Source organism: Penicillium cosmopolitanum (assembly GCF_028827165.1).
Source record: "Penicillium cosmopolitanum strain IBT 29677 chromosome Unknown utg000009l:1.0-9042332.0:1.0-9050551.0, whole genome shotgun sequence".
NCBI lineage: Eukaryota > Fungi > Ascomycota > Eurotiomycetes > Eurotiales > Aspergillaceae > Penicillium > Penicillium cosmopolitanum.
In genome coordinates, this window is record NW_026622679.1 from 8,451,285 (window position 1) to 8,476,544 (window position 25,260).

Genomic DNA, 25,260 nt, shown 5'->3' on the forward strand with positions numbered 1-25,260 from the left:
ACATTTTCCTAAATCTCGGTAATAATAACTTAGGGTTCCAAGGTTCTTGAGACCCTGCTTGGTCCCTGGATCGGCACTGACATTTCCCCATGGGGACTAAGGGCGAGGCCTCATTGATTTCGCCAACATGCCAAGGATGTTGTTATACATAAAGCCAAAATTGCTTTGCACCTGCCACGCTTTTGCTTGATGCCCATACGGCCATGCAGGGCCCAGCTTTCCCCCAAAGTCTATCATGGGATTGTATATTTGCTTTTGATCGCTCTATTGCACCATTTCCCCTCTTCTGAGGCGCGGGATTGTTCGAACGCCACGAAATTATCCGACTGCTTTCCATCACGATCAGCGCGATCGCGATAATTATTGGACATGTTGTGATCCAAGAATTTCCGTGCATGAATGTTAGGTTTTGAAAGTCTCCGGCTTGTAACGGGGTATATATTGTGCTTTTATCCTTGCAATGAAGAATGTCAAGCCAAGACTTTTATTTCAAGTTTCCACGTTCTTTTAACGCGACTTCACAATGCGTTTCGAAAGTCTCGCCCTGGTTGGGCTGTTTGCATCCTCTGCGTTGGCCGTTCCCAAGGCCAAGCGCGCTCTTGACCCTTCTCAGCCCATCAACGACAGTGGAAAGGGTGCCCCTATCTTAGGTTAGTATTATAAGAATATTTAATAAAAGTTTTAGAAAATGGTCTTTTGCTGATTCGATCACTTTTTAAGGCGGAACCAACAAGGCCAATGACCTCCAGAACCCGGATCAGCTCAGGACCCCGAGCACTGACAATGGCTTTGTTCCTAATGTCAAGTGGAGTTTCTCTCAGTCTCAGACGAAGCTTTTCCCGGGTGGTTGGTCCAGAGAGCAAGTGATTCAAGATCTGCCCCAGAGTCATGATATTGCTGGTGCTCAGCAGCATCTCAAGAAGGGTGCCATTCGTGAGCTTCACTGGCACAGAGTGGTGAGTACATCTTCATGGCCACTATCTACCTCATCGCTAATGTTTGTCCTCGTATAGGCTGAGTGGGGTTTTGTTTACAATGGCTCCCTACTCCTGACCGGAGTCGATGAGAACGGCGGCTTTACAACTGAAGTCCTTAAGACTGGTGATATTTGGTATTTCCCTAAGGGTGTTGCCCATAACGTGCAAGGCTTGGACGAGGAAAATGAGTATCTGTAAGTTCGAGGGTTCCATGGGCACTCTCTACCTCATCGCTAATAGTTGTCTCGTATAGGCTGGCCTTTGACGACGGCGACTTCGAGAAAGCCGGGTAAGTACTCATATTTTCTTCCACTTGGAATCCTTTCGCTAATGGAATAGAACCACTTTCATGGTTGATGACTGGATTACCCATACTCCCCGGGGAGTGCTTGCGAAGAACTTCGGTGTTAGCCCTGATGTCTTTGACAAGGTCCCAACCAAGTTCCCTTACATCCTGAACGGCACCGTCAGTGAGGACCTAAAGAAGGCGCCCGAGGGAACTCTCAAGGGTAACAGCTCATATGTCTTCCACACCTATGACCACCCATCTGAGCCTGTCCCTGGACACGGCGGAACATTGCGCAAGATTGACTCGAGAAACTTCCCTATCTCGAAGACCATCGCTGCTGCTGTCATCGAGCTTGAGCCCAAGGGTCTTCGTGAGCTTCACTGGCACCCTAACGTAAGTCCCCTATCCATAAAGACATGATTCTCGCAATACTGATATCCCTTTCTAGGCTGAGGAGTGGCTGTACTTCCACCAGGGACAGGCCCGCGCCACTATCTTCATTGGTGGCTCTAATGCCCGTACCTTCGACTTCACTGCTGGTGACACCGCAGTCTTCCCGGACAACTCTGGTCAGTATATTTCCGAGACGTTTAGAAGCCATGCCCTAACCTCCTACCCTCGCACAGGTCACTATATTGAAAACACATCTGAAACCGAGAAGCTTATCTGGATCGAGCTCTACAAGAGCGATCGGGTTGCTGATATTTCGTTGGCCCAGTGGCTTGCGCTGACACCATCCGATACTGTCGCTAATGTTCTGAAGGTGGACATCGAAGTCGTGGAGAAGATCAAGAAGGAGAAGCAACTCCTTATTCCGGGTAACAAATAGACCGAGGCCGCCTGAACCACACTTGGAGTGGGTCATGATGACCACAATGGTTTCTGACATTTAAGCAAACTATTTCCCTGTGGAAATTTTGTTGTACATTCTCTTCTAATTCCCTACTTAATCAACCCACTTTTTACTTTTGAAATAATAACCCCAAAAAAATTGAAAATTGACCTCTGACCAACATTGCGTATTCTCCATAACCGCGATCGCATTGGAACCCGCGACACGTCAAAGTGAATAAAATCTTCTCGCTACTAGGCAGGGGACTCGGTACTAAGCAATGGACATTCATGGATATCAATGAGCATAAGTATCCACTGAGTTAATGACTTTCAGGAGATCAGAGCTTTCAATTCCTAAGACTGCCCAGGTCACGGTGTTTTCTAGGCTACGATACTTCTCCCTCGACGAATTACTACTAGTAATGTTCTAATCTATACCTACCTAGGTATTGTAGTGCCGAAAAACAGAATTAGAATATATTTTAAACAATGAGATGTTCACGCGAGGCCTATATTAGCCTGGAGGACTCCTGGCTTAGATCTAAAATATTCATACAACTTGAAACTTGTGTATATATTTCTACCAGGAGTCGTATCCATGGACGCAACCACCCGTGCTACTAATGACAGGTTGAACTTCAAGTTGGAACTTAGAACTTTGGAATGATGCCAGTGGACCTGATCAAGGTTCAAGTTACTACTGCCCGCCGGTGGAATTCCTGGATATATATTTTTCACGATTTAAATTACCTACTACTAGTAGGAAGCTAGCAACTGAAAACTTGAATGTTCGAACTTGTAGTTACGGTCGGAGTTAAGAATATTTTCGTACTAAACCTGCTTGCAAACCTTGGAAAATACATGTTGCAATATCTATCGTTATCCTAAGTACTATTCAAGTTTGATTGATATTGGGGTTCTTCTAGCTATACAAGCATTGTTGAAACCAAGTCCCCCAGGGATCTGTTTATCTTCTCCAGTTGGGTCATTGCGCTAAACTACACTTGGACAAGAAGTACGCAGCAATGCGATTGGCTACCTAGGGAATGTGGGTCATCCGAGTGTTCAACCCCGTTCTCGCCCCATCGCGACTCACATTCTCACTGAGACCTCTCATTGTTCTGGTAATCTTGATTACTTACCAGCTATCCAGCTACTGATTATGGAGGCTCAAACTGCTATTAACGAACGCCGACAAGTCCCTCGCAACAGGCGGAAAACCAGGAGTATGTTGATTTCAACTTGGCTGCTAAACTGGCAAATTGACTGTGCATTAACTAATAATTGATCGTGGGCAGCTGGATGTCTTCGTTGCAAGCAAAGAGTTAGCTTGTTCCGGCAAATTTATTGGACGCTAATTTCACTTTGTTAACACCTTGGCAGAGAATTAAATGTGACGAGACCAACCCTGCCTGTAATCAATGCACGAGAAGAGGCTACGACTGCCCCGGATTCACTCGTCCTCTGAAGTGGTCGGCTAAATATGAGACTATTAAACGGCCAATTTCAACAAGAAATCACGAGAACCCGAGTTCAGCCGTCCCACTGAGCATAGACCAAGGAACCCACCCTCAATTTTGTGGGGCGCTGAGCGGAGATCATGCATCGATCGATACGACAGGGCAAGTCGAACTAGAACAGGTATCTCATGCCTTTGGATCTTCACATAATGAATTAATACCCGTCAATAACCAAGATGACTTCACGGAACCATCCTTATTTCTCAATCATACTATTTGGGACCAGTTTATTACGGCCGATGCTCAGCATGATGACCACGAACTTCCAGAACTCCACAGCGAAATTTTAACACCAAAATCTCTGAATAGTCAGGGTACTTGTTTATCAAGCTACTACTTCTCTACCATCTGTCGCATCAATTGCGCCGTCGACTCATCAAGCAATCCGTTTCGCGCCTGGATTACCAACAGTATATCGCATTCACCTTTGGTATACCACTGTATACTATCCATGTCGGCCGCACATCTTGCGGAAAAAGATAATAGCCTCAAATGCGTGGCATTGACTCACAGGAATGAGGCAGTCTCCATGCTCGAACACCAAGTACTTGGGACAGACCAGACGATCGATACCGTCTCTAGTGACTTCAATTCGGTAGTCTTGTTTATTTGTATACTGCTTGGGATGACAGATGTACGTTTTACCAACTTTATGAGACAAGAGCAGAAGTTTGGCTAACTTAATACTACAAAATAAAGAGCTGGCATAATCCGACTATGCTTGGTCTAAAACATCTACACAGTGCCCGCTTATTATTTAAAAGATTAAGCCCCATGGCCATAGAATCCGTTCAATCGACAAAAGAAAGAAACTCGATTCGCTTCATTGCCGGTATTATGGCCTATTGGGAAGCCCTGGTCTCTTTTCTGAAGGATCAACCGCTCGATGCCACGTCATATCTGTCCTCATTTGTGGACGAAAGTTATGACATTATTCAGTCCAATCCCTGGACCGGGGTATCTACACCTCTATTCATATACCTGGCTCGCGTGGGGGCTCTAGGAAGACAGCGAGAGACGATCCAAAAATTGAACCTATCAAGTCTAGCATTGGATGCCGAGGAACAAATTCAAGCGAATTTGATCAAGAAAGCCCGTGAAATTGAGACAGTGCTGCTGGGATACCGTATTCCGCCGTTGGAAAAGATCGAGCAGACCCATGATATACAAACACCCGTGATTCACCTTCAAAAGACTGCGCAAATATTCCGACTCACGGCTCTTTTAGAGCTCTATCTTTCATTTCCTGAACTATTCACGCCATGTGCAAGAGAGTCCAGTCGCTCTGAATGCGATAGTTCCTATCGCCTTGAAATTTCACGGCCTTTGAAAATGCTCTCTCTAGCGACGGGAATACTAACAATTATATCAACTTTGCCGCTGGACTCAGGCGCAAATGTAATACTCTGCCTTCCACTTATCGTGGCCGGTAGTGCTTTACAATCTTCTTCTCCTGCTTCCGCATCTCAAAAGGTCGGACTCTTTGACGAGCTTGCCAATATCCACAATGAACAAGGTATACACGAGCATTGGCGATCGTTTGTGAGAGAACGACTGAAAAATATCCACAGATTGGTTGGCTTAGCTTCGGTTTTACGGGCGTTGGAGGTCGTGGAGAGAACCTGGTTCCGGGCCGATGTGCAAAGAATAGCCGGTCAGCAGGGCATGAGTGGGTCATTTGTTCACTGGACAAATGTTATGGTTGATGAACGACTGGAAACTATATTCGGATAAATTGGCGCTCAAATTTAACGGTATTAATGTTCGCACAAAATGTCTAATTTGAAAGTCGTCGAGTGCGAAGAGTGGAGACGAATTTTTTTTTAAAGTTACTAGCGATTGGCTTCAGATTTTTAGGGTAGTAGTATAAGAAGGAAGAGATAAAACGAGAAAGCAGAGGGGAAACAGAGGCTCACGACTTCGACGGATTTTGACCATAATTTTGACCAGCGAAAAATTCCTCCGAGTCCTATACACGATGGCATTTGAAGTTAGAAGCAAAACAGATAGCTTCAAGATCCCCAATTTTGGGGAATACCGAATGTTTTCTTTGGTAGCCTTGCCAGTGGCCGATGATAAAAATGCCCGATCTTACTGACAAATTCTTGAAGCCGACTGTCTTGGGACGCAAAGTGAGAAAGCTCCAAGTCCGATTGCCGGGGCCTGGTTTCGAATTGAAAAGGGACCTGAGGCAACCGCTCCGAAGTACGAGTACGATGAAATTGGAGTTGTCATAGAGGGTGTGTTAATCCCTCACGAAGCATTCACGGAAGGTTAACTGTATCCAGGAGAAATAAATTTGAAAGACACCACTGGCCAGACAACAACAGTCCGTGGTGGCGATGTTTTCTTTTTCCCCCGTGGAAGTACCATAACGTTCTCGTCTGATCGTTTCGGAGTGGCTTGGAAGTGTGGGGGAAGGGCAATGAGCAAACTTTGACATATCCAGTTATGTTCTCTAGGGAAACGAGTAATAGAAAAAAAAATTGACAAAGCCCTGTCGCTCTGAAGGCAATCAAGCAGACCCGCTAGGTGCACATCCCAGCATGCTGAATTAGTGCGAAGAATACATGCGATTGGTTGATACCGTAACTAGCCCTGCTCCAACGCACTAAATTCCCGTTTTGATCGCTGTCGAGTAAAATACAAGTATCCATTATGGAAAACGATAGCGATGATAGATCTTGCAGAGACTACTAGTATCTGAATGAAGTTCGCAAATGCGAGCCCCTTCGAAATCTGTAAATAAATACGACGTCATGTCCCGCTCTCTCAATTTAAAATTCCAGGTTTCATTCATATCCCACTCTTCCTTCATTTGACCTCAAAATGGCATCATTTTCAAAGGAAGGATTTTTATGGACACCAGAGGGAAGCCAAGATGGCTTAGAGACGAATGCAGTACAAAGCAGCTCCGCAAGAATTCATGAAAGCTATGATGTTATAGTGATAGGAGCGGGCTTCACGGGTCTAATCGCAGCACGAGAATTGAGTCAAAGACACCACCTAAAAGTGCTCATCTTGGAAGCAAGAGATCGGATTGGCGGACGCACATGGACGGCTAAGGTCTTGGGGAAGAAATCGAGATGGGTGGGACTTGGGTTCACTGGGCGCAGCCTCATCTGTATAGCGAGCTTCGCCGGTACGGACTCCACACCAATCTCAAGACCTCTGCAGGAACCGCCGCGCCCGCGAAGCAAGCTTTCAAATATGGGTCGGCTCCACCCAGGAGATACCCATTGAGGTTTCAATGAATGCTTTGGAGCAGCTTGCGGAAGCATTTTTCACCATCGAACTAATGACCAGTCGTCAGCTAATGCCGTATCCCCATGATCCCTTTAAGGGTGGAGCACCATGGACAAAACATGATCATCTATCTGTGAAAGATAGGCTGGTTAGTTTGTCTGGGTTTTCAGACTGGGAGAAGGGGCTGTTCGAATCGACCATTAGTACTTTCGGTAGTGCCCCTGGACAAGAAATCGCGTTCACAGAAGCGCTCAGATGGTATGCTTTAAGCGGACACAGCATGGCCGGTGTATTCGAGCTAGCTGGTCTTTACAAAATTGGCAATGGGGGTATGACCTCTTTTGCGCGTGCAATTTTGGGCGAATATAAAGGGGACATGGTCTTGGAGACTACTGTGAAGGAGGTGAGACAAAACAGCTCAGTGGTCGAGGTTATCACGAACTTGGGCCGTTCTATCAAAGCAAAATATGTCGTTTCGACTGTTCCCTTGTAAGTCCACTATCTTCAGAAAGGCGATTGAATCGAGCGGCTAATCCAGAAAAGAAATTGCTTGACCGATGTGACATTTAGAAATTCACTGTCTTCTATCCGACAGTCTGCAATTGCCAAGGGACATATCAACAAGGGGACAAAAGTACACTTCAAGCTCAGGGATACTGAGCCAGGCTGGTTCGCGACTGCTGACTCTCGGGATTCGGCTTATGTATTTGCCTTCTCTGATCACAACGGCACTCACGGCTTGAATGCATCGGGGACTTGGTGCATTGGATTTGGATATAATATGGGGTTGAAAGATCCGAAAAACTCAAAGTATATTATAGATCGCTTCCGGGCGGATATCCACCCAGGCGCTCAAATCGAAGCCTACGCCACCCATGACTGGGTCAATGATCCTTACTCTAAGGGTGGCTGGGCCTGCTGGGGGCCGGGATGTGCATCGGCCTTTCTTCAGGAACTGCAAAAGCCCGATGGGAGAGTCCTTTTTGCAAGCGCCGACTGGGCAGATGGATGGAGAGGATTTGTTGATGGAGCAATCGAGCAGGGTCAACAAGCGGCCCAAAATGTCGTGGCGCTTTTGCAATCGGAGACTGGAATATTGCGACCAAAGCTTTAGCTGGTGTTAGTGTGAGCAGTAAATTTGGAAATTTAGAAATTATGTCATTAAGAACATAGACCCCACTTCTGTCGATCAACTCCACCATGATTGTCTCGACGTCGGATATACTTCATCTTGGCATTTTTAATTTTTGGATATTCTGTCGAATTACTAAGGATTGAGGTATTGTTTCCAGCATTCCTCGTATTTCCAGACCTTGTCACTGCCAAGTAGTACTCTGGGTACTCAGGTACCGTAAGTACGTATGGTAAGGGTAAGGCTGCCGCACCTCGCTGTCGCCAAATCGGGCCAATTGGCCAGCACGTGCTCGATTGCCATTTGCCTCGAGTGAAGTGAGAAGAGAAAAGGAAAAAGAATGAAGAACACCGTCTTCAATTCCTAGCATAACATATCTCAGTATTACTAGTTTTCGGATATTCTGTTACATCAAGATTGAACCTCTTGTTTCCAACTTTCCTCGTATTTTTAGAGCTTCCCATGGTGGTGCAAATGGGATTGAAACCATCTAGAATCAGCCTACAACACCTCACTGTCGCCAATTGCCAGTGAGCCACTGCACTTTCCAATTCCTTTTAAAAGGCCTCCCCTCTCCCATAACCTTTTCTCTTTTTCTGTCTCTCCTCGCCACCAAAATTCTTTCTTCTCGCTCGGGTTCACATCACTGTTTCACCTTCAAGCCATCGACTTCAAACGTCCTTTTGAGTCAAGACCATGTCTACTCCCCCGCCCCCCTCCCTCTCCCCCCTCCTGACCCTCCCCAGCGGGTATGTTTTCCTTCGCCTCAGCTCCAGCGCCATGTCTCATTGTGTCCATTCTAGTGTCTCGCCTGTTGGAAGGTTGACCATGATCCCGCGGAGTGTTACGCAAATTTTATGCGTGCCGTGCTCAGGAACGTCGGTTCCCAGCGGCCGGGTTTGTCAAATTCAGTCCAAATTCCATTGCTCTTGTATTCTAACCTTTTGAAAGTAGCTTCTCGTGGTGGCCGTGTTGGCCGTGCTGGTCGCGGTGGTCGCGGTTGTCGTGGTGGCCGTGGTGGCCGTGGTGGCCGTGGTGGCCGTGGTGCTCGCGGTGGTCGTGGTGGTGTTGTCGATGCGGGTATCGGTGCGGGCGTCGGTGCGGGCGCTGGTGGTGGTGTTGATGTCGGTGTTAGTCTTGGTGTCGGTGTCAATGAAGAAGAGAAAGTTCAAAAAGTTGACAATGGCCCCTACTGATGGAGCAAAGTGAAAAGGGGGGGTTTCTCAAAAAAGTATTCAAGTCCTTCTATTGATATCAATATATATTTCACTTCTCAACCTTTCACTGATTCCAGCCTGAGTATGGACTGTAATAAGTAACCTTACAACCTTGGAAAACGGGAAAATGTAAGGAATTTGAATTCTATCCAGTGCTCTATCGCGTCTGGAATTCGCAAGGGTATCATGATGCGGATCCAGCATCAATCATGACTTTCAAGTTCAAGTTTTTCTCCATCAAACTCGAAGAGAGCAAGAGAGAGAGAGAGAGAGAGAGAGTTGCATTATACTCCGCTTATCAGCCCCCGAATAACTTTTGCGCAGTCGCTGATCCATGGATGCCCAGGTGGTTACGACCGCTCCGCCAGTAAGGGATCCTGCTTCCACTTCCATCGTGTGGTGATGGAGGCGCAAATTCTGACGTCTGTCGCGCTCCTACCTAGATATACCTGTCTGCAGGTCGCTTGAGTGGATCCTGTAATGTTTCAGGGCCGGGCAAGGGAGCTGTTGCTTTGGGTCATGTAGCATCTGGTCTAGCATCTCGTCCAGAGACATATGGGGAAAGCTGGTCGGCTCGAATTGCCATATTCAGAATCCAAATAAAGGGACAAAGAGCGACTGGCGCAATCTCTAGGATTGGAATAAGTGGCTCATTTGCATAGTGCTGGTTAGCCTGAACGCGAAGTGTCCAAGTATCGCATAAAGGCTGCCCCATTAACTCCCTTATCGTGTCAGCATTATTCGCTCTGGAGGATAAACCAGTAAGTGATCGGATAGTATGGATGAAATTATTCGATGAAATCGGGCGGGGGACTACTTTTTAAGGGATTTACTTCTATACGGCAAGTGCGCCAGATCAACAAAAGCACTCCCAGATCAGCAGGAGCACTCGCTCAGAAGGAGGTCTGAACTTGGAAGGAGCGACCACATTAAGAGTCACGGTTTGATATCTACGCATTTGTACTCGCTGGTGAACGAGATAGTACTGAGAATTCGCCAAGAGAGCAAGTCTTGCAGTGGTTCGACGGATCTCAGTGAGCAGCTCGCCATTCTATCCAGTAGGCTACACTTCATAACCAGTGATATTCTGCTGAAATTGAACCAAACCTATTCTCGCCGCGCCAATTTAACCATCTCCTCAATAACAGCATCCAACCGACTCACAGGAAGTCCATGTCCAGCTCCCTCAATTAAAACCCTCTCAATCTTCCCACCGGCCTTCACAGCACGTTCATACATAGCCTCCTGCATTGGCGTCGGCACAACGATATCAATACTAGGAATGACAGTCACACTGGGAATATCCTTCCACGCAACATAAGAGACCTCCCCATTGTAGCTATCCGACGCATGCAGCGACATGAAGCGCAGGAACTCGAGTGCCCCTTCGGTGTTGAGATCATTGAAAACAAGCTGTGCGAGTTCCGGCGTAAAGGGAGGGAGATATCCACCCGGTACACCTGTTTTCAAAGGTTCCTGGAGGGCATCGAATTCGCCCATTATTCCGCGCAGACACTCGCCTTCTGAGAGAACGAAGGAAGCGAGGTAGACTATGCCGGTCACGGATGTGGTTTTTCCTGCAGATGCTCGCGCCTCTTTGTTCAAAGATTCCAGTGCGCATGTAGTTGGGATGCCACTATAAGAATGTGGTGCCACAATGACGTTCTTTGGAGTAGTAGGATTGTCTAGAATTGAGAGAATAGCTTGTCGGATGTGGGCTGCATCATCTTGCATTGTTGCGGGTGGTTGGCGGGAACCATCGTTCACGGATAAGAGGTCTATAATTTCGACATGTTCACCCTGGGCGCGGAGTGCCTCGACGAGTTTGGTATATGCCCCTGCGGTTGCGAAGGAGCCCGGGAGAAGAAGGAAAACGTAGTCGTTGGCATGGGTAGACATTCTGATTGTAGTTTTTGTTTAAATGATTCTATGTATTTCCTTGCTCGGGTCCAGGGGGGTGAGGAATGATATTTGAGGGGCAGATGCTGTGTTGTCTTCACAAGTCACAGCGGGGTAGCTTGGCTCCATAATCTGCAGCCAGATCAATCCACAGAGGAGGAGAATTCAACCGAGGCTGCTCCGAGGTTCTAACTTGCTAGAGAATCTAGCTATAGTAGGCCAGCTAAATATGCCGAAAGACCTCGATGCCCTCTGTACTATTATCCCATAGACATGGAGACGGATAGACCCCAGGTGCATGGCCACGGCGGAGGTCCGAGCAACGAAAACATTGCCTCTGGTCCTTGGGACTAGGGATTACGATTAATCTAATTAACTTAACAATAGTAGAATTCAACTTGGTTCTTTAAAACTAGCCAAAACATACTGCAAACCTCCACGTGCGGGTATGTATACACTCATCCATGTCAGTGCCCCGCCCGGAACCAACCACCAAACCACAAAGTAATGCACGCAACAACGGCGAGTCGGTTCAGAACTCCGTCCGAGCGGCGAATCATTCATCAATAATCCACATCCATTCAACCAATGGGGCTGTCCGTGTCAAATATGAACCAAGCGTCAATAACCGCCGCCATTACGCAGCGCCGATATCGGCCCTGTCAAAGTCACTACATCATCTCCAGGTCGAGGTATATAAACCCAGAAAAACCACAACACAACCAGTAAAATAACTCTCAAAACAAAGCAAAGCAGGCCTTCAAACTTGAAGCAACTTCAACTTCACACGGAGATATTTTCTCAATCACTCTGCACCTTTCCAATATTCCTTCACCACCGCAACAATGACCACCAAAACCGAAGCAGCAACCTACACACACGGCCACCACGCCTCAGTAATCCGCAGCCACAGCGCGCGCACGGCCAAAAACAGCGTCTCCTTCCTCCTCCCATACCTAAAGCCGAGCATGAAAATCCTCGACATAGGCTGCGGTCCCGGAAGTATCACCGTCGATCTAGCCGAGTACGTACCCCAGGGTCATGTAACGGGACTTGAACGCGCGGGTACGATCTTGACGCAAGCTCGTGAATTAGCATCCGCACGAGGAGTGACGAATATCGAATTCGTCGAAGGGGATGGGAATGGTCTCAAGTTTGACGATGGGTCTTTTGACGTCGTGCTTTGTCATCAGGTTTTGCAGCATGTTGCCGACCCCGTGGGCATACTGAAGGAGATGAATCGTGTTGCTAAGAGTGGCGGTATTATTGCCGCTCGTGAGGCGGACTATGGGGTTTTCGCTTGGTACCCCGAATTACCTGGACTCACGGAGTGGCAGGGGTTGTATGATCGGATTGCGAGGTTTAATGGCGGCGAGCCCAATGCGGGGCGCTTCTTGCATGTCTGGGGTAGAAAGGCGGGATTGGACGATGTGAGATCTTCTGTTACGAATTGGTGTTATGCTAGTAAGGAGGAGATTGCGTGGTGGAGTGGTAATTGGCAGGAGCGGGCGTTGAAGAGCAGTTTCTCATCGACGGCCTTGGAGGGGGGCCTGGCGACTGGGGAGGACTTGGAGAGGGTTTCAAAGTCTTGGAAGGAGTGGGGGGAGGATCAGGATGCTTGGTTGTCTATTCCTAGTGCTGAGATTTTGTCGTTTAAGAAATAGATTGAATGTGGTCGGTTGTAACTAGCGCTGGGTACTCAATCAATTGATGAAAGTCTATTATCATTCGTGCCGTAGGCGAGGTCATTATCTGATCGATAGACATCGTCGCCGTTAAATGTACAAAACATGGTTGCCCTAAAATCACAGCCCAGATCCTCATATGTACACCATCCAAGAACGCCGTAATTTCCCAAGAGATATGGGGTAAATGCAAACTGTGCACGACCATTGCCCTCGGGGAATGGGAGCTGAGGTCCGCGCCCAAAGGGTTTCAAGTCATGCTCCAGTGTCAAGCAATAATAAGCAAGAATTGAAAAGCAATCGCTAACCAAGCAAGGCTAGATTTTTTGCTAAGCGCGAATGAATGATTGTCGATGTTGCTCAGGTCAGGTGGGCGGTCGGGCCTCGGCCGGGCCGCGGTAGCCGTGGGCCGACTCGTATCCCGACCGCATCCCGACCGCAGCCCTAATGTTAAAATCAAGAGCCCTCTTCACGCTTCGGATCTCACAATCAAGAGTCGGATTCGGGCTCGTATTCGTAGCGACGCCAGTTCTCACTGACCCACCACTTGGTAACTTGCGCTGCCTCCTTGACCCACTCGACGGCATCATCATCGTGGTCTCGGGCAACTTGGAAGAGCAGAGGCAAAAATTCGAAAGACCCCTGGACGTGCAGCTCCTCGGGATCAGTTTCGACATTCGAGAATCGCCATTCAACATCAGGTACGAGCGGGACCACCACACGGTAGGGTTTATCGGCAGATCGCACGGCCAACCACGTACCACCAGTGTTCATAACGGTGAACTGCCAGTCCCGCTTACCATCCTTTGATGGGGTCGTTTCACGAATCATTGATTGTCCTTCGTATAAAGGTAGAATGTCCTGAATGGCCTTTGCCTGATCCTCGCCCAGGGAGCCGGATTCCTTCAGCAGATCCATGATAGTAGGCACAATCTGCATCGAGGTGACCCGGGAGTCGATGCTGATGGGTGGGAGCATCGGGTGAGAGAAAACCAGCGGCACCTTGAAGCTGGCCACGTGAGGAGCATCGTAGGGGGTCACTCCATTGTCCTCAAGTCTTTAGAAATAACAGTCAGGCTTTGAATTAGGGTTGGGGGTAAGGGGGGTTAGAACTTACAGACTGACGCCGTGGTCGCCCACCATCACGAAGAGAGTTTCATTGGCCACGCCAGCCTCTTCCAGGACCTCGGCGACTTCACCCAACCACCTGTCAGCGACACCTATAGTGTTGAAGTATTTGTTGACTCGGCCGTTACGGTTGAACAGGTTGGAGTGGATATACTCTTCGTACTCGTCGCCAACGGGCATGTCCCAAGGGTGGTGGGTTTGACCAGTCAAGTGGGTAATGAAAAGACGTTCGTGCTTCTTTTCAGCATGCTTGAGCGCATGGAGGAAGTAGTTGCGGAGCTCGTGTTCAGGGTAACCCCAGAAGTTGTACTTTTCTGGGGCAGTTTTGTTCGAGTGCTCATAGTCTTCAGTGATCTTCGCATCGGTGATCTTATCTTTGAAGCCGAGAGCGGGGATGAGCTTATCCTGGTTATCGTAGTCGTCGGTGATACTTTGCATGAAAGTCGAGTGCCATGGCCAGGTGGTGAAATCATCCGCTTTGGTGTGATTGTGGTGGGTTCGGTTGTCCAAGTGATTCAAAGCAGTGAAGATTTGTGGCAAGCATGGGTTATAAACATGATTAAGGTATTCTTTATTGAAGTCGGCGACCAGTGGTGCAACACCGCAGACACTGGCTGTGATACTCTTCAGGGTGAACGTGCCACCTGTGAACGCATTGCGCATAAACATACCTCCGTACGGGTCAACCTTGTCCTCGCCATTGAAACCAGAGGGAGTATTGGTGAATCGTTGCGCATTCCGGGTCAAGTTGGCTAGTCGCTCCTCGACTTCTTGGGGAATTTCCCCGCCATATGACTTCTGAATGAGCTCACCCGGGTAGGAATCCTTGCGAATTGGAAAAACATCGGCCCGCGTACTTTCCAGCTTGAACAGAAAGACGTGCTTGATCTTCACATCCCCCTTGAGCGCCTCACGAAGCGGCTCGAGGATGTCATTGTCGAGGTTGGATATCTTCAGCGGGTCCTTGGCTGGGTCGTAGTGGAGGTGTTTCTCGCCGTGCTTGCTGGTATACCAATCCCGGAATCCCTTGAGCTTCTTCTCCGGCAGCCAGTCGAATTTAGGAGGTTCACCCAGCGCGGTGTGGTTGAACAACCAGCTCCAGTCACCTTCGAGATCGGGTACGTCGACGGCGGAGGTCTGGTTTCGATCGATCTTCTCGAATGGCGTAATAATGACGGTTTGCGAGAGGAAAGTGTAAGCGGTCTCTGAAGGGCGAGCGACGCGGAGCAGGACTAGGAACAAGAATGCCACACCGACGATAATTCGGAGCAGCAGAGCAGGCTTCCGTCTCTGCGAGGATTCCGGGAGAGGAGGCAGGGGCTTCGTTGGGTCATTGAGACCGAGCATGGCCTCGGACTCGCCGTTCTCCTCATCCCAATCATCATATGCCACCCGTTCGTAATTTTTGGGTGTGGATTTTGAGCGGCGCTTGCAGCAGACACAGGCAGGCTCAACTGCGGCCCTCAGGATCCGGACACCTGCCCGAACCCAGTTATACAAGTAGGGTGTAGCGAACCAAGCGGTCACGGTAAATATGACCTGGCCAATGACAATACCGGCCAGACCGGTCAGGAGGGTTTTCACGGAGGCGGCGTCGCGGTGGAAGGAGTGTGCTTGTCGCCAGTGAATTTCGGCACCGGTTTGAATGTAGAAGGATATGTTGGCGGCGGCAAGTCCGGAGATCATCAAACTGGACACGCGACAATTAGCTTCATTCGGGGGCACGCGATTCGGCGGGTTCTTCATCCGCCCGGCGGCAATCAGGGGCAAACATACCTCGCAAAGATCATGATAGGGGCGGCCAGCGCCCGGTACCACCGATTGTGGAATTTTTGACATAGGAGCTGGGCGATCAGGACACAGGCGACATCTTGGACAACAAAGGTCGGACCCCAGAGGAGAAAGCGGCCGAGGGTGAGGGAGGTGATATGGGAGTAGAGATGGAGGACTTTGGCGCAGACGACTCCAATGAAGAGGAGGGAGAAGAAGTATTTGCGCGAGGCTGGCCAGTAGACGTCGACCCAGGTGATGGGGTTAATGAAGAGGCGGATGAATTCCCGCAGAAAGTGCGGTAGCTGGTATTTCATGGTGATCATCGTCGCGATCGATGCGGAATTGAGTCGACTAGGCGCAACACTCCATTCCTCGGCGATCGGGGAAGGGGAAAGATGGACGAAGAGATTGAAACGAGAGTAAAAGTAAAAGTAAAAGGGAGAGCGCGGAGTAAGCAGAGCCCCGACAGGGCGCCAACAGCGAAGATTTGCAGGGTCCAGGGAGTCGAGAGTTCTGTTTGGTCGACCACGCACAAGGCCCATTGCCCCTTTTGGGGGCCACTTTGGGTCTTGGCCAAGTCAGCCTCGGTGGACGGAGGGCGGAGGACGGAGCATGTACACCAGTCTACGCCCCACAGCTAAGGCCTTCAGCCTCGTATTCCTCTGCACTGCCTGGCCTTCTCGTTCGTCTATTCTCTCGTTTCAGAATTCCATCTTCGGAACCCCTCGTCATGTCAAACTCTCAGACCCCTGCGCCCATGGCGTGTCCACCAATCATCATCTCGTCATTATAGTGTCTGCCGCCAAAGACTAACCCGTATAAGCTTATTAGTGAAGTACTGGGAAGCCGTGCTAGACTGGAACAATAGTGTCAATTGCTAGATTTTATTAAATTGGATCAATCTGTCTTCCAGCTACCTGGTACTCTGTACTATTACTACCTACTAGTATTATATCGCCATCCTTCGAATGTCGATCTATCATACTGAGTCCGTCCTTGCGGTGCTTCTATAAATAGTGGGGCTCGACGTGTACTGTACAGTACTACATGGTATTACTCGTATTTCTAGCATTCTCAATTGACGCAATATTCATGACCCAACTAGAATACACCACGGCAGCAACGATATCCAAGAACGCCCTATGAAGATCACTCGCAGTGCACATCACTCTGCCCGGCAGGTCCGACGCGGTGGAGTAGAGGGTCCCGCCCGCGTGGGGGCCAACCACCTTGGCATCGTTCGTTGGGTTGGCAGGATCGTCCTCCAGGGCTTATCCTCAGGCTTAGATCTCACACACATGCTTGTCCGGCCAAGCATTACACTAATTGAAAATCCTACGGGAATACCTCGATGTACAACTAACAAATGCATTCATTCATCATGATCATAGCGACCAGACTGGTCCTCACGAGGCTCCACGCCAACCCCTGACGGGTCTAGGCAACCACTTTTGAAATTCAAAATTCGGTCTCCAGCGTCTGGTACTGCGACGCAAAAGTCTTGCGAACCCACTCCAGATATCCCTTCCACTTGTGAAGTTCGCTCGATGCCTCGGCTCCCGGAAATGCCTTGCTCAGCTCCTTGGTAATCTTCAGGATTCCCAAGGACGCCTCTTGTGCCTTCTCCAGTTCTTGCTTGACGGCGTTGTCCTTCGGCTTGAACGAGAGCACAGTCGTGTATCGCTCCGACAATGCGTCTAATCGGCGTTCCGTCTCCTCCGGTGCAATCTTGATGAGTCGTACGGTCATCAAATTGCTGATCGCCCGGATATCCTGCTCATCCTCCACTCCGGCAATGACCCGATCGAACAGCTCGGCCATGTGGGTCCGCGCGAAAGAGGTATCCAATGACGCGTAGAGGGTTTCATAGGCACTCTTTCGTAGATCCAGACCATCGTCAACCTTGTGCTTGAAAGGTCCCATCTGCACCTCGCGAATGAGCTCTGGCTTGATCTGGGTGTCGCCGAAGACTGCTGGCAGCAACTCGCCCAGGTGCGGCAGCACTAGTGCCATCTTGTTATGGATCGCAGAGTTGAGCGTGGTCAGCGCGAGGCGGTGGTTGCCCAGATCCTTCTCGCCGAGCATGCTGGTTAGTAGGGGTACCATGAGCGGCCGCAGCACATCATTGTAGGCGTTGCTCGAGTCGGCAAGTGTGTAGCGGAAGGCGGAGATGACGACGCCTCGGATGACGGGGTTGGAGTTGGACATGTACTCCTAAGATGGCTGGATTAGAAAAGAACTTGGGATGGAGGGAGGAACAGGGAAAACATACCTGGAAGTGGGGAATGTACGACGCGGGATCAATCAGAGCAAGTCGGCCAACGCACTCAGCGCCAACAGCACGGTTGTCTTCCTCTTCCGAGACGACGAGAAGTGCTTGCCATAGTTTGAGTGCAGATGGAGCAAGGTCGGGGCGAACAACTTCGGGGTGCTGCAGCAGCTCCCGCACGGAATGCAGCAGGAGGTAACTTTGGCCGTTGGATTTGTCCAGGCCATTGAGGATGATGGGAATGTATGCCTTGACACTGCCGGCAGCGGCATTTCCGAGAGCGGTCGCAGCAGCCAAGCGGACATGGTCAGAGGAAGACCCAAAATGAGCGATGAAGAGATCGGGGGTCAGGGAGCATTCAGCGCCCATGCGTAGACCGATCTCACCCAAGATGGCAAGAGCAAGACATTTCCGGCTATCGTCCTCCGCAGTGCGCAGCTCGGTGGAGAAATCATCCATTGTAACTCCAAGGTTAGATCCGCCGTGGACCAACAGTGTACCAATGGCCCGTCCTACAACGGAAGAATCGCCAGTGATGCCGACATTCTGTAGAAGATTTTGCATCAGCTGTGCCCCCGCTCCTTCTTCTCCAATGACCTTAACAAGGAGAAGTAGAGCTTTCAGGACAGTGCCGATGAGCGGCTGCTTCACGATAGAGCAGATCGCGACAATCAAAGCCTCGTTCACAAGGGATTTGGAATCGGCAGGCACAAGTTTGGCGATGATAATAAGTGTCGGTGTGAGGAGATGAAAATCAGGTGCCGAGAGCAAAGGCAGGAGAGCGGCCTCAAGCGATGTCATTGTTTGCGGGGTGAGCTGAGTTCGGGTGTAGGAGTTCATAGCCAGACTTCGAAGAGCCTCGAGGCATGAGCCCCGAAGTGCACGATCGGACTTCCTGAGGTTGGAGCCAAGTTCATGGGTCACCTCATTGACCCAATTGGCCTCGATATCCTCCTTGCGATTGGCCAAGACAAGCACATCATCAATCGCCCGAACAGCAGACAGGCGAGTGGTTTCATTCTTCGCTCGGTCTGCCAACACGGCGAGACCTCTGGAACGGTGGTCTCCAGAAAGGTAGTCAACGCCTCTATCGCCAGAGGTGCGTGCTAGAAGCACACCAAAGACATGGATAGCGCGCTGTCGAACTTCCAGGTCGGCACTGGTGTCAGTAATACGAGCCAGGATCACGTCGTACAGTGTCACTAGCTGCATAGAGACATCGGAAGCATTGGCAGACACACGAGGGGGCGTAAGAGCTTTGACTATTTGTTCGACCGCGCCAAGTGCCTCGCTGCTGACCTTGTAATTTCGTTCATTGACGGCTGCCACCACGCCGGGGACTAGAGCAATGAGGAAAGGAAGTAGGGCGTCAGACATGTGTGTTTCAGCAATAGCGGAGACAAGACCCAGTGTTTCGATCTGCAAGGTACCTGCGCTAACAGCAGCACCAGCATGAGTAGTAGAGCTTCCCGAGAGAGAAGATGTCTTGAGAGCATCCGCGATGAGATCCTCGATCTGCTGCAGATGATCGGCCAGTCCACCATATCGAACCAGGGAGAGGCTTTTCAGAAGTACAATGACGGCCTGGCGGAGAGGCATAGAGGCTTGCTTCCACACTTTCACCAAGCTCTGGACAACCAATGGCACAGATCGAGCTAGGTCAGCCTGGGGGGCCAGACTTGGGCGAGGATGGTGCGAATGGCGAGTCGATCGCGGAGGATGTGCCAACGCTGGGTTCGAAGTCGACCATACTGGCATCGCTGTCCTGGCGACGGCGCTTGCGGGAGTTTTTGGATCCTCCGACCGCCTCTAGAAAGCCGTTCGAGGTGACGATGACAGAGCCCTCACTGGTCTTGCGGACAAGGGCAGTGAGAGTTGACACAACCTCCAGCTTCACGCTCTCCTCTCGTTCTTTACTGATTCGAGAGATCAAGGCCGGCGAAATCTTCTGGTATAAGGCGGAGTCATCGAGGGCACGACTGTGGCCATAGGTCGAGATCAGGGAGTAGAGGAGCTTGGCAGCACAACGGCGGACCTTCCAACTCATATCATCGATATCACTATATCCATCCTCCTCTTCGAAATCCTCAAATTCATCGTCACTCATGTCAGGCTCCTCGGTGGCATCGTCGTCGCTTCCGTCGTCCTGGGTCCCACCCATTTCTTCATCGTCTTCGTTTTCGGCGACATTGGGGTCGTATTTAAGGAACCGGAGGGCAGCTTGGGTCGTGTTGGCCAGGTATGGCAGCATTTGCTGGTTGCAAGAGCTAATCAAGGCCTCGAGCGTGACCAGGGCTGTCTCGCGGAGCTCGTCCGCTTGAGGGTCATGTTCCTCGTCATGCGAGTAGACTGACATGATTGTCAATTCCACGCAATAGCGTATGGGGGGTGAAGTAGTCGGAAGGAAAGAAAGGTGGAGGTTTGGTAGGGATCAACACCAAAGCTGGCGGTGGAGGTTGCAAGTCCTGAGAGGAGCTCCGCGGTCATCGCCCCGCGTTAGAGCCGCGCCCGGAAGAAGGTTCGGCCGGATTTGATGCTTCGAGGTCTACTGCAAAAAATCGAGTAGGTCGAGTGAGGGTTGGGTGCTTTTCTTTGCTGCCAGTAGAGCTTGGAGACCTCCTTGTTTTCTAGCCTTGGCTCGTTTCTTACTGCTGGCATTTTCCACCGTTTTCTCGGTCGAGGCAGTGGTGGATGCGATGGCGGGAAGATCCTGTTGTGAAGAGATTGAGGGTGTAGAAGCTGCCGAAGCTGCCGAATCTACGGCTGTAGCTGTAGACACACGAGAAGGAGCCTTTGAGGGAGCCCTTGGGGCGGATCTTCTGCGTGGAATGACGGCGCGTTGATTACAGCGTACGCATTTGTGGACTGTAGCAGTCCCGCGAATGGCGGTACGGGATTTCTGTTTGGTCTTTACCACTGTGGGCTTAGAAGCATTACATATCCTAAGACTACCACAGCCGGCGCAATGATGCTTGGTTTGGCGTGGGGTCAGCGACTTGGATTCATCATGTAGGATATGAGTATGCGCCGTTAAGAGATGGGCTGTTGTGGATGGGCTGCTTGAGCCCAGGAGATTAGCAGCGTCACTAAGGAAGCGCAATTGAGGTGGCTCAACTGGGGGCATTGTATGGCGGTATGGTGGTGTTGCGGTGTTGTGATATTGTGGTGAATAGAACTTCCAATAAGGACAGTATATTGTAGATTGCAATGCACAGTGAATAACTAGCGAAAGTGAATTGTGAATTGTGAATAGTGAATTGGGGGAAGCTGAGGAAGGTACGCGGTGGGTTCCACTTTTTCGCAGCCTGTCAAATTCGCTCCTTCCGTGAATACATTCATCACCAACATTCACTGTTCACAATTCACTGCGACTGACATTCACTCTCACCGTCGCCCACCTCTCTTTCCCTTTCCCCCCTTCTCTTCTGCTCCCCCTCCCCCCCCCCCTCTCTCTCTCCACCCTCCACCCTCCACCCTCGCTGCCTATGAACATTTCTTCATAAGGTGCTCACTCTGTCTTCGTCTCTTTCTCTTCTTCTCGTACCCTCCCAACCTTCTTCCTGACCATCTCCTTTCAAACATATCCTATCTTGCACCATTTTGTCCTTATTTTGTCCTCTGGTGTACATCTCTCTTTACCGACTCTGCCATGGACGCCCCTGAAGTGCGCGTGGCAACCGTTGGCTGCGTAAGTTCAACTTTTTACTCCCATAAAACGTGTTGAGAATGCCTCATACATCTTATCGCGTCTTTGCTTGTTCCAATGCTGATGATATCGCAGGGCCACGGTAGTCTGAACCTAATCTACGATACTGTCGAAAAGTTTGCTGCTGAGCGTGGCTGGGATGGTGTCGACATCGTCATTATCGGTGGCGATTTCCAGGTATGTTTGCTACCAATTCCTTCATTTCACGGGCAAGGGAATATCAGCTAACTCGGACAGGCCCTCCGAAACGCCGACGATGCGGCGTGTCTTTCCGTCCCCAGCAGATTTCGCAAAATGGGAGACTACCACGAGTACTACAGTGGTCAGCGTCTGGCACCGTTCCTGACCATCTTCTGTGGTGGCAACCACGAGGCGAGCAACCACTTGTTTGAGCTCTACTACGGTGGTTGGATCGCTCACAACATCTACTATCTCGGTGCTGCGAATGTCATTCGCTATGGCCCTCTCCGCATTTCCGGCATGTCTGGCATCTGGAAGGGGTACGACTACCGCAAGACCCACCATGAGCGAATTCCATATCGCCCTGAAGACCTCCACTCCGTCTTCCATGTCCGCGAACTCGATGTTCGCAAGCTTCTCCAAATCCGCACTCAAGTCGACATCGGTTTGTCCCACGACTGGCCTCAACAGGTCGAGATTTTTGGTGACTTCAAACTCCTTTTCCGCAAAAAGAAGGACTTTGAGGAGGACTCGAAGCACGGGAGACTCGGAAACCAGGCCGCTCGCGAGGTCATGGACCGTCTTCGCCCCCGCTACTGGTTCTCTGCTCATCTCCATGTCGAGTTTGCCGCAACCATCCCGCATGGCAACGTCCTGACCAAGAGGGTCGAGCCTAGCCCGGGTGTTCCTGCTGTCTGGGCTGTCGAGGTGGCTAGTCCCAAGGTTCTACCCGAAGTTCTTAAGCCCTCCCCAGCTGTTGAAGTTTCTTCTGAGAACTCACGCCCCGTTGCAAACACCATGATGGCTGCGTACGGAAACCAGAATCTGGCCCCTCACGGCGAACAGGCCGATCGCCTTGCAGCCTGGGGAACCTTCCAAAAGTGCGACAGCAAAATTCGCCAACAAGAGTTTCTGGACTTGGCCCATCGCAAGGAAGTGGAGCGACCTAACACCGACGTCGATGTGACCTGGAAGCACTTGTCTTCTGGCAAGTCCGCCGATCAACAAGATTCACTTGTTTATGCCAACAAGCGAGTCAAGAATGATGATGAGATTGACCTCGATTCGGAGAACGATTCCTCTCATGAGGACACCACCACTTCATCGACCAACAAACAATCCGAGCTCACCTCATTCGGAACGGATCAGCAAGCTGATCTCGAGGCTACGACCACTGGAACTCGCAACATTTGTCTCCAGGCTGGTACCGACGGTGCTAACGAGGGTGCCCCCTCCAACACTCAAATGTCTCTTGTGGACCAGGCTGTCTCCGAGAACATGCGTACCAAACTCCCCGCCGCGTTCGCACGCCCCCCACCCAAGACTACCCGGCAACCCATGGCACACCCAGAGGCCATTGACAACAAGCTCACAAAGTTCCTGGCACTCGACAAGCCCAACAATCACAATGCTTTTGTGAAGCTCCTCAGTATTGCGCCTGTCTCGGACCAATCAAACGTCAATGTTTGCAAGCCTTATCGTCTTCAGTACGATAAAGAATGGCTGGCCATCACTCGTGTCTTCGCCGACGACCTTGTCCTGGGAGACAAGAATGCCAGAATCCCGGATGACCTCGGTGAGAATGAATACCTTCCTCGTATCCAAGAGCAGGAAAGCTGGGTCGAAGAAAACCTTGTTCAGAAGGGACTGATGAACGTCCCCTACAATTTCACCCGCTCCGCCCCCCGCTCCACCCCGACTGGCGACATTCAACATCCTACCATGCCGATGGAGTTCCCAAACCTCCAGACCGCGGAGTTCTGCGAGTTGCTTCAGATCGACAACAAATTCTACCTGAACGAAGAACAGCGATTCATCAACTACTCCAGCGTTCCTGCCACCCAGATGGCGAACGGTGACGAGGATCGTCACCGAGGTACAGGCCGCCGTGGTGGCCACAGGGGCCGTGGCCGTCGTGGTCACCGCGGTGGTCACCGCGGATCTGGACGCGGAACCCAGTGAAAGGTCTAGGCCGCTGCCACATTTTTCTCATCACTGGCATCATCTCACATGGTCCTTCGAATATCCAACTTCCGTATCACTGACAGCATTTCATATGATCCTTCAAACTATCGGTCAGTTCAGCAATTCGGTGTGAAATACTTTCCCGTGAGCATGTTCATGGGGATACCAATCTGTTCTCTGGTGTTGTTCTTTTTTTTTCTACTTTACTGTGCTTTTTCATCTCAGTGTCTGCTGATTCTCCATTCCATGGGGCTTTTTTCCACCCGTAATATCCCCTGTTCGTTTTGATGTACTTCTGTTGACGCTCCGTGATTTGGGGTCTGTGGCGTGAATCAGTTCCTTTTCCACTCTGTGGTTGTTTTTCTACTGCTTCTCAAGTTCGTGTTTTTATCTTTGTGTCGATCGGCTCTGTGAGAATGACTGTTATGACCTTCATCAAGAATGATTCCCCCTTTAGTTTGTTCTCATATTTCTTCTAGTTCTCTCCAATTGAACTTTCTTATTCAAAATTCAAGTTCCTTTTAGTTACCGAGTACTGCTAAGCTCCATGTGAAGGCTAAAACGAAGTTCATTTGGGGAGAACGAAACAGCTATCTACTCAATCTCTTCGATACGCGGCCTACCCGACCCTCCAGCCAAAGGATCGACGTTTAAACCAGCAATCCGATCACCCAGTTCGAGCCTCGGTTCATCACCATCAGATTGCACACCAATCCCCCACATCAAAGACTTCTCCAACCAAGCCTCCAAGCTCTCGATGAGAGCACGCAGATGCCCACGCACAATCGGATCAGTCTCTTTACTCTCGGCATAGCCCAGCGTCCGTAGCATGTGAGGTACGTTGCCGATGGTCGATACACCATGCGTGTCCGTATCTTGCGAGCCAAATCCGCCTATAGAATCCGTCAACGAGAACCCAAAGCCAATTTCCTTTCCTCGTTGCGCTTCCCGGGCTGAGTCGAGCGCCTTGAGGATGTCGAGGATAAGAATCACACTCGCACGGCGCAGGATGGCACTTTCGGGCGATTGTTCCAGTGTCAGCGTTGAGAGGGCCAAATCCACTGCTGACGATAATATTCTTGCTCCGAGACCAATGATATTTACCTGGGCGGCAGAGGCAAGAATAGAGAGCGCAGATGCGCGAACACGAAGGTCATCCGGTTCATCATCCGACGATGCACCCGCCGCCCATGCGGCGACGATATTCGCAGCGTGGGCAGATTGTTCCGGCGTCTCGGTATCGGAATCTTCCTCGGCTTCTGCGTCCTTTTTGGAGTCGGTTGGTCCCGTTGAGAACTTCCACCCTTCAGGCATGGCCGGTTCTCTCTGCTTGCGCTCTTCGCGCTCTCGTTGGCGCCGCTCTTTTTCCAGTTGTGATTTGCGCTCTTTCTGCGATTCGGGTTTGCGGCCTCGTCGTCCTGCGACTGTTATCATGACGTC

At 50.3% G+C, this 25,260-nt stretch overlaps 11 protein-coding genes across 11 annotated transcripts; 5 read left to right on the forward strand and 6 right to left on the reverse strand.

The window, feature by feature from the left end:
* Positions 1-523: 523 nt before the first annotated feature.
* Positions 524-2,095, forward strand: N7509_011255 (uncharacterized protein; the record flags this gene model as incomplete). The annotated part of the gene is made up of 6 exons (XM_056635892.1): positions 524-650; positions 721-956; positions 1,014-1,171; positions 1,231-1,266; positions 1,317-1,659; positions 1,715-2,095. The coding sequence occupies 6 exons, from the start codon at positions 524-526 to the stop codon at positions 2,093-2,095; spliced, it is 1,281 nt and encodes a 426-aa protein (XP_056486512.1).
* A 2,299-nt stretch (positions 2,096-4,394) lies between these two features.
* Positions 4,395-5,354, forward strand: N7509_011256 (uncharacterized protein; the record flags this gene model as incomplete). Its single annotated transcript, XM_056635893.1, has 1 exon — positions 4,395-5,354. The coding sequence occupies one exon, from the start codon at positions 4,395-4,397 to the stop codon at positions 5,352-5,354; it is 960 nt and encodes a 319-aa protein (XP_056486513.1).
* Positions 5,355-6,870: 1,516 nt separating this feature from the next.
* N7509_011257 (flavin monoamine oxidase family protein) lies at positions 6,871-7,980 on the forward strand (the record flags this gene model as incomplete). The annotated part of the gene is made up of 2 exons (XM_056635894.1): positions 6,871-7,355; positions 7,437-7,980. The coding sequence occupies 2 exons, from the start codon at positions 6,871-6,873 to the stop codon at positions 7,978-7,980; spliced, it is 1,029 nt and encodes a 342-aa protein (XP_056486514.1).
* A 926-nt stretch (positions 7,981-8,906) lies between these two features.
* Positions 8,907-9,608, reverse strand: N7509_011258 (uncharacterized protein; the record flags this gene model as incomplete). The annotated part of the gene is made up of 2 exons (XM_056635895.1): positions 8,907-9,190; positions 9,506-9,608. 2 exons carry the CDS (start codon positions 9,606-9,608, stop codon positions 8,907-8,909), a joined length of 387 nt encoding a protein of 128 aa, XP_056486515.1.
* A 714-nt stretch (positions 9,609-10,322) lies between these two features.
* Positions 10,323-11,114, reverse strand: N7509_011259 (uncharacterized protein; the record flags this gene model as incomplete). Its single annotated transcript, XM_056635896.1, has 1 exon — positions 10,323-11,114. The coding sequence occupies one exon, from the start codon at positions 11,112-11,114 to the stop codon at positions 10,323-10,325; it is 792 nt and encodes a 263-aa protein (XP_056486516.1).
* Positions 11,115-11,959: 845 nt separating this feature from the next.
* Positions 11,960-12,778, forward strand: N7509_011260 (class I SAM-dependent methyltransferase; the record flags this gene model as incomplete). The annotated part of the gene is made up of 1 exon (XM_056635897.1): positions 11,960-12,778. One exon carries the CDS (start codon positions 11,960-11,962, stop codon positions 12,776-12,778), a length of 819 nt encoding a protein of 272 aa, XP_056486517.1.
* Positions 12,779-13,288: 510 nt separating this feature from the next.
* Positions 13,289-16,242, reverse strand: N7509_011261 (uncharacterized protein; the record flags this gene model as incomplete). The annotated part of the gene is made up of 3 exons (XM_056635898.1): positions 13,289-13,856; positions 13,917-15,617; positions 15,704-16,242. The coding sequence occupies 3 exons, from the start codon at positions 16,240-16,242 to the stop codon at positions 13,289-13,291; spliced, it is 2,808 nt and encodes a 935-aa protein (XP_056486518.1).
* A 916-nt stretch (positions 16,243-17,158) lies between these two features.
* canA (putative cullin binding protein CanA) lies at positions 17,159-20,325 on the reverse strand (the record flags this gene model as incomplete). The annotated part of the gene is made up of 4 exons (XM_056635899.1): positions 17,159-17,914; positions 17,973-19,647; positions 19,699-19,720; positions 19,743-20,325. 4 exons carry the CDS (start codon positions 20,323-20,325, stop codon positions 17,159-17,161), a joined length of 3,036 nt encoding a protein of 1,011 aa, XP_056486519.1.
* Positions 20,326-20,514: 189 nt separating this feature from the next.
* Positions 20,515-21,093, reverse strand: N7509_011263 (ribonuclease P Rpr2/Rpp21/SNM1 subunit; the record flags this gene model as incomplete). The annotated part of the gene is made up of 1 exon (XM_056635900.1): positions 20,515-21,093. One exon carries the CDS (start codon positions 21,091-21,093, stop codon positions 20,515-20,517), a length of 579 nt encoding a protein of 192 aa, XP_056486520.1.
* A 525-nt stretch (positions 21,094-21,618) lies between these two features.
* On the forward strand, positions 21,619-23,817 carry N7509_011264 (RNA lariat debranching enzyme; the record flags this gene model as incomplete). The annotated part of the gene is made up of 3 exons (XM_056635901.1): positions 21,619-21,657; positions 21,751-21,852; positions 21,913-23,817. The coding sequence occupies 3 exons, from the start codon at positions 21,619-21,621 to the stop codon at positions 23,815-23,817; spliced, it is 2,046 nt and encodes a 681-aa protein (XP_056486521.1).
* A 597-nt stretch (positions 23,818-24,414) lies between these two features.
* On the reverse strand, positions 24,415-25,254 carry N7509_011265 (uncharacterized protein; the record flags this gene model as incomplete). Its single annotated transcript, XM_056635902.1, has 1 exon — positions 24,415-25,254. One exon carries the CDS (start codon positions 25,252-25,254, stop codon positions 24,415-24,417), a length of 840 nt encoding a protein of 279 aa, XP_056486522.1.
* Between the last annotated feature and the right edge of the window lie 6 nt (positions 25,255-25,260).